Genomic DNA, 8,241 nt, shown 5'->3' with positions numbered 1-8,241 from the left:
CTATTATTAATTGAACTAGTACAAAAGAAAAGAAAACCAATATGTTTTAGTAGTAGCTACTTTTACGTTCATTTAATTTATATACCTTTCTTCATTTCTATATCTAAATATAAGCCTCTTGATATTATAGTCATCCCTCCCACGTCTCAAAAATACTTACAAAAGTTGGGTGGTTGGTTGGTTTTTCCTTAAAACTCCTTCAATAATTCTCTTTTCTTCATCATCAAGTTTCATAACATCAAAACAATTCTTACACACATTACTTTTTTCATTCTTCAAAATAATTTCATCATATATCTTCACTACGTGTACGTACTATACTACAAAATGGCAATAGATCTTTACTCCGATAATTCGGGTAGTGGAAGCCCTCGAATATCGTTTTCGTACGATCTTTCCCAATCCGATACCGTTCCAGTTGAACAACTTTTACGTTCATTTTCATCTTCGTCGTCTAGTGTCGATTTTAATTTTTGTATTCATGATAACAATAATGATCAGTACCAACATTCTTCTCCTTCTATGGCAGATGAACTTTTTTATAATGGAAAAATCCTTCCTACACAAATTAAACCAAAAACCGATTTAAATAAACGTTCGCCAACACAATTATTGGAAGCCGAAAAGCCACGAACACTTCCAGTAGTGGCACCACTAGAAGAAGTTGGCCAAGAATTGAAACAAAATAATAATAAATCGTCGTTTTGGGGGTTTAAAAGAAGTAGTAGTTGTGGAAGCGGGTATGCAAGAAGTTTATGTCCTATAACTTTGTTATCTCGAAGTCATTCGACGGGTTCTACGACGAGTACTAAAAGATCATCATCGTCCTCGTCCTCTACGAGAGAATTAATAAATCCGAAAAGAGGTTTCCAGAAAGGAACGGGTTCTCAAAAACCTCCTCTTAGGAAATCAGGATATGGTCATGGGAATGGGATTCGGGTTAACCCGGTTTTAAACCTCGGGTTCGGGTCATTCTTTTCGGGTAGTAATAAGAATAAAAATAAAAAATGAAAATTGCCTTTGCGGCTGGTCAGGAAGGATCAGTTGGGTCCAAATGATCAAAAGTCGTTCGAGTTTCTCTGTCGTTCTTAACAAGATAGAGGTGATTATTAGATTTTTTTGGATTTAATGGTATTGGTTTAGTTGTGGATTAATTAATGTAATTAGGATCTGAAGTGGGGGTGGGTGGGTGGGTAGGGTAGGGTGGGATGGGATGGGTTGATCGATGAAGAAAATAATACAAGGCACATGGGATTTCAGTGTTTTGGAAAGAACAGGTAAGATCTCTTTCATTAGGATGTAACTCATTTCTATTTTGCTTTACTTTTTGGTAAAGTTGTATTCGATCCCATGCTAAAAGTTTTTAAGCTAAAAAATAATAGTATAAGTCATTAGGATTTGTATATTATGGATTTTGTTTGTAATGATTAAAGTTGGCTTTTTATGACATATGTCTTGGATGTGGATGATTGATTTTTATCTATACAAGTATTGGATTGTGTGTGTAATTATTTTTATGTTTGTATGAAATGTGTATATGAATTTTTGTTTTGGGGAATTTCCCTTCATTTTTTTCATATGTTGATTGTTGAGAACTTGAGATTGGTTTTCCAAATAACAATGTAATGGGTTTTTGATAGATAAAGTTTTATAAATTCAACGAAATATCTTATCCAGAAAACAATAGGTAGCCTTTTCGAGATTAAACATAATAGTCAAATCGCATGATGATCCTTGTTATTTTGAAACAAATCAGATAGGGAATACTGTGATTTGGATCACATGGAGAGTGATGTGATTTGGATATATGTGGAAAATATCCTTATTATCTGGTCAAACAAATGGTTCCTCATGCACTTCACATTTTTTCAATCCGATTTGGTGAGGGGAGGTGATAAATTTATAAACTTTTTTTTTATCCTTTCACAACAATATTTGTATTCATTACAATTACCAATATAATTATACTGTAAAATTATTTGATACATATTTATTATAAATGGATAAAAAAATGTTGAGTTTATCACTACTTTTTCTTAGTAACTACTCGTACTATAATATTTTCTTTCTATTGTATGAAATGTATTTAAACTAGGCCCAAATTCCAAATTTAAAGCCTCAAACCCATGACCATAGAAAAGATGAAAAAGTTGATTTTTTAAAGTTGATTTTCAACTTGGTTTATCAATTAGCATTGTTTATGAAAAAAATGAAAAAGTGAAGTTCTTTTATCATAAGTCATCTATGTTTCTAACTGATTTTATTCTCCCTACAAATTAGAAGTCAAAGTTGACGCTGGTCGTAGTATAAATTAGGCCCTTGCTCTCAGTTTTCTAAACAATTTTTTTTAATAAAGAAAGATATAAATTTGTATAATTCTATTTAAAAAAAAAAAACAAAAAAAACAGAACTAACTCAAAATTAATTCAGTTGATATGAATTGAAACTAACTTGCATTCCACCAACTTGTCCGGCCATGATGATTGTAGAGTGTAGTGTAGACAATGAGCGTGGTAAAATATTAAAATTATATACTAGAAGATTGCATAAGATAGCTACTATATTTACTTGTCTGACTCAAAATCAATTCAGTGGATATGAAATGAAACTGACTTCCACAATTATGGATTGATATGGTTAAATTGACGTGTTTCATTTTTGGATTTTTTTTTTATTCAACGGCACGGCTTCATTGTCTCAATTTTTTTCATAAAACATTCTATATCCAATTACTTTCAAATATGATAATGCAGAATGTTTATAGATGAACCACTAAGGAAGTCACTACATACAAGTAGCCTGAAAGCGGGTAACAAGCTGCATGACTATTTTTTTTAATAACAAGACTAAGAGGTTTAAAGACTATATTTATAGATCATGAAGTCATGACATTACCATACATGACCCGTTGGAATCAAGTAGCCCAACGGCCTCATGAGATGCTAGAAAACCAAAGATGTCAAATGCAAATGATATAAACACGTGTTGATTATCAAGACATGCCTTTTCGTGTTTGGTCAATTTGCATGAAACAACTTTTAAAACAACATGACCGGTTGTAAAGATGCACCTTGAGCCTTCAAGTGGGGAAACTCCTGTTAAATCCACACACGTATGTTTCCCCCAACTCGACCGAAGGACTAAAATGCCAACCGGTCTGAGAGTAGATCTTCCTTCTAAGGAGTCAGTCAATTGACGTTAAAATTCTCTGACACAATTAAGTTAAAGAATATCAACCCACAATTCAATCAAACCCCAAATCGAAACCGGACCCAATTGCCATCATCATTAAAATAAACTAAGGTGGTCATATCTTCAAATCCAGCCAAGGATAACTGATCAAAACTTCTGCTTGTACTTATTCACTCAAAAAAGTTTCCATTATTGGAAAGCTTGGAAGCATCTTCATATACTTTTCCTTGGGACCGTATGGCATCATTGATGTTTCTTTAAGTTTTTGTTTGGTTCTCTTGTCCCAATCCTTCATGATAATGATAATAGATGGTGAGCTTACATTGATGATGAGTTTTTTGTTTTTCTGTCTAGCAGATGACCACACTCAAGTTCATAGAATGGTGACTTTATCAAAAGTATATATAGTAACAACATAGAGTAGTAGAACGTATTGTAAAACACAAGTCATACATCTTAAATAAAAAGTGTAATTTGGCAGAACACCTTAATCTTGTGTACCTTAATCCTGGAGACACAGGTCATGGGTTCTATCCTCATCCTTTGCAAGGCCGAAGGTCCTTTTCTATCTTTAGATAGAACCTGGAAGCAACCTCTCTACACCGTCGTGGTAGGGGTAAAGTTGTCTACATCTTAACCTCCCTCGTACACTGTCGAGGTATTGGGACCCAAAACCCGTGGAAGACGGCATTGGGTGTTACTTACTTACTTACTTTTACCTTAATCCTGTGTACCATTTGGTACCTAACATCCCTCCCCTGCAAAGGTATGATGCCCGCGAAATGCCTCCACATGATACCCACAAAGTAATTGGGAGAACCGACTAAGACCAAGTTCGAACCCGCTACCTCTCGGTCTATACCCGTGGGCCCAGCTTTTAAGGCAGCAAGGTGGCCACTGGGCTATGCCCAAGTGGTTAAGTCATACATCTTAAGGTTGCAACTCACAGAATAAGGCAATATTCTTGAGATCTCATCTTGGTTATTTGACAATGTCGATCAGAGGTTCACAACTCTTTCCATCGGTATCTATGAGAGCGTACTTTACGAATCCATTGTCTTATAGATGATCCACAAGTAGTACTTACACAATTCAAGCTACTATTTTTCAAAGCATTCTAATTGGGGTTTAAGTTACTAAAGTTACTCATACTTTAGTTTAATTCGTTGCAAGTCTTTCACATATATTCAACATGAACTTAAAGCTCCTTAAACATGTTTGCATATATTTATAATTCATCATATGCAATAAAAGAGGAAAATATGTCAGTTCTATAATTTGTCCATGGAAAATGATCCATGTAGCAAACTGCTGGTTGCATATTGACAAAGTTCAAGGGGTCAAACTACAAAAGTTTATTTTTCTTTTAGTTCTTTTAGGGTGATGGTTTAGTGGTTGGACCTGTGTTTTCATCAAAGGTGAAATCCACTGGAGACCAAAGGTTCAATTCTCAGTTTTTCTTAAGAAAAAAAAATCCTAATGTCCCTCCAGGCTCGCAAAGTGAGTCAGCTCTAAGACTAGTTTGCTCGACAGGGAGTGAGAATTCCAAAGGTGGTATTTAGTTTGTAAACTTTGTAATAATGATTCACTGTGGGCATGAGTTTAATTATAGATGAGTTTTAGTATTAAACATCTGTTATGTTATTTGGTTTCATCTAGGCTTGGTATTAAACATTTGCCACATCAATTTATCTTTTTCATCAGTAGCAGATGAAAATTAGATGCTAACAAAGTTCTAAAAATATTATTTGTATGCAATGTAATTTTGCTTTCTTTTGTAGATGCAGAAAACAAAGATCTAAAAATGTGTACTTAACTACTTATGTAAGAGCACCCCCAATGGGTGAACCCAATACTAACCAATACATTGTCACATCAGCGCCACATCAGAAAAACCTCTTTCCAATACATTTCCTCTAATTCACACTCAATACTCAATACATCCAATACATTCCAATACACTCAACATTAATTTTACACTTTTAATTAATATTTAATTTTCACACTCTAAATAATCATAATAATAATGATAAGGGTAGTAATAATATTTATATATATAAGGGTAATAGTAATATTTATATGAAACTATAAGGACTAAATTGAAAATAACAGTAGTAAGAGTCATCTTCTTCCTCCCCATCACCTGAAATACGTATAGCCGCCGAAAAAAACAAAAACATTTACCTTCTTCACTATGATATATAAACAGCACACACACCCCATATATATACATATATTGGAGAAGGAAATAAAAAATAAATAAAAAAAAAACAAAGGATGCTCGAATACGTCCGTGGTGGCTACCACGATTCGCTTAAATACGCCGGGAATACGCTCGAATACGGCCCACACCCAATGGTGTGGACCGTATTGGTTACTGAATACGGAGCAATACTACATACATAAAATGTCATCGAATTCTCTATGGGTTTTTGCTTAAAGGCATCCATCTAGCCAATGTTCTAGGACACCCATGTATGGCTTTCATTCCCAATTCCTATATGGCTATATTCCGAAACCCCCACAACAAACACATCCTAAATGTTTATTGGGAAATGCTAAATAGGGTTGTATTTAACGTGCATAAAAAAACTTGTACCTTCCATATTAAAAGTTCGTCCCTGATTTTCATAATAAATGTACAAATAATTTATGCACCTTAAACAAAGCCCTAAGAGCTGTATTTAGCAAACCCCATGTTTATTTAGTGAAATATGTGGTCATCGCGATTTATCTAATATATTCAGACATGAATCAATAAGCACCCAAGATCTATTTGCACTTTCTGTCTTCTTAATCAGTTCAACCTCACTTGTTTGGTAATTGGTATCCCTCTTTCTTTCTTTTATTCATATTTTTATACAAAACGCATTGGTTGTCAAAAACTTAATATTGTTTTACTTGTCCTAATTCCAAATAATATAAAACATAGTGTAATATTCTATAAAAGAAGTCTAAAATCTTAATTGAAAATCATAATCAAAGTTTAAATGGACTAAAACAGTATCAGAAAAAAATAATCACAAACCATGATGTTCTATTCCAAAAACATCTTATTTCAATATATGACTAGCATGTTACATAGGCAAACTCACTCAAAAACTTTCTACAATTGTACAATAAGTACAAGCCTTACCACAATATATATTTAAAAGAATGTAGAATAAAAAAATCAAACACAAAACCAAAACATTTGTTCAACTCTAAAAACAAATCAATTTTTTTTTCTTTTTTCATGAATTTAATATTGTCTACACCCCAAAACAGTAGTTCTCCCCCCTCCCCTGTTTCCAACACCCCTCATTCCCCTGTTTTCACCATTAATCGCACTTGCAGCCGTCATTGAAAACTTCTTCAACTCATCCATATTTGCATAGCTTTTTCTTGCAGTCAACATCCCACCACTTTTCTTCTCATTCGAATTCGACGACTTACTACCTATTAACCTCGCATTAATCTCATACAATCTGGAAGACTTCTTAGCCGGTGGAGTAGCAGACTTCTCCGCCACGGGTGGCAATACCGGGGGCTTTCTATTTTCTTTTCTTAAAGCAGACGAGAAATCGGGCACAGATTGGGCCAAAACAGAGGACCCTTTTCGCCCGTTGGCCCGAATCTTGTTTTGAGTTTGATTCTGAGGTGGGGTTGAAATTTTAGGAGGTAATGGAGATGGGTTTGTTGTCGATTTTAGTCGTAGTTTTGATTCGCGGAGATCGGCATAAGCTTTGTATCTTGGGCCTCTTTCCATGATGCAATTGTTTGATAGTTGATTGAGAATGAGCGATCGAGTATCGAATATGTCGAATAGGTGATCAGAGGGTGTTGCTCCGGCCATAATTTGGTCGGAGAATTGAGAGTTTGGGTTGGGTTGGTTTTTAATGGTTTTTGATGGTTATTTTGTGTTTTTAAAAACAAGGGGTTTTTCCAACGGTCTAATTTAAGGGTGGGGAGGGGGTAAAAGTGTACTTTTTGGACTTTCGCTTTCCAACGTTCTTGTTTGAATTTTGGGAATGTGTACTGATTAAAGAAAGTGGATATTGGAAGTTACACTTTACTACCTTTGAATTTGGATATATGACGAAGATTCATATAACTTAACACCATAATTCCTTCCCACATTAAATTTGCAACGATAATGGTAATGCAAATGCGATAAGAGTTGTCAATGTGATGATAGTCAACTTAGTAAAAGGGATAGTCAACTTAGTAAAAGGCTTATATTTTGAAGTGAAGTCCAAGATTTATCTTTGGTTAAGTAGTTTAGGAGTAGAATAAAAAAAATAGCAATAAGAGGTTAGTAATGGTAACTTGTAAATTCAATATGGTAAACTTAAAAAGAATAATTAAAAAATATATATTGCATTTTTCTGGAAAGTTAAACTGGTTTTGATCCAACGACTAATCTCCTTAGGGGTCTAAGTACACACCGTGTAACTAGAAACCAACTCAAAGTAAAAAATGCAAAAAGGTTGATCCAATATTTTCATTTCAGACTCGAACCATCAACCATTTAAGTAGTTTTGTAAAAATGATAATATAGAAAATTTATACTCTTTTACGATAGCTTTCTTGGAATATTATAGATGAGCTATACCATAAACTTGTTTTGAGTCATTCTGAACTGACCGTTAAGGCGTTAACCTGTTGTAACATGTACAAAAATGTAACATGATACTCAACCTGTGTAGTTGAAGAAAGAAAATTGACCACATGATGGTTTGTAAGAGTATATATATATATATATATAAGAAGAGAATATGAGGCTGTTAGACACATAAGTTAGGTGAAAAACGACACATAAGTTGGGTGAAAACCTCTTACATACTTTTTTTTAAACCATAAAATCATGGGGGACCAAATATTTATTCAAAATATTAAAATTTGGTATGTGAAGGGTTTTTCACCAAAGTTGGGTGCATAACAGCCTCATACTCACTTTTCTTATATATATATATATATAGGGAGACAATTAAATAAGAACAGTTTTAAAATAAAAATGGTGAGAACACTTAAAAAACATCATTTTGATGCATTAAAAGTCCATAAAAC

General features: G+C 33.8%; 2 protein-coding genes across 2 annotated transcripts; one reads left to right on the top strand and one right to left on the bottom strand.

The window, feature by feature from the left end:
* The first annotated feature begins 327 nt into the window (after window positions 1-327).
* LOC122588191 lies at window positions 328-1,011 on the top strand. The gene has a single exon (XM_043760315.1). It carries the CDS (start codon window positions 328-330, stop codon window positions 1,009-1,011), a length of 684 nt encoding a protein of 227 aa, XP_043616250.1.
* A 5,198-nt stretch (window positions 1,012-6,209) lies between these two features.
* On the bottom strand, window positions 6,210-7,078 carry LOC122590036. The gene has a single exon (XM_043762375.1). It carries the CDS (start codon window positions 7,025-7,027, stop codon window positions 6,434-6,436), a length of 594 nt encoding a protein of 197 aa, XP_043618310.1. The 5' UTR covers window positions 7,028-7,078; the 3' UTR covers window positions 6,210-6,433.
* Window positions 7,079-8,241: the final 1,163 nt, after the last annotated feature.

Source organism: Erigeron canadensis, chromosome 2, assembly GCF_010389155.1.
Source record: "Erigeron canadensis isolate Cc75 chromosome 2, C_canadensis_v1, whole genome shotgun sequence".
Lineage (NCBI taxonomy): Eukaryota > Viridiplantae > Streptophyta > Magnoliopsida > Asterales > Asteraceae > Erigeron > Erigeron canadensis.
This window is presented reverse-complemented; position numbering and strand designations above follow the sequence as displayed.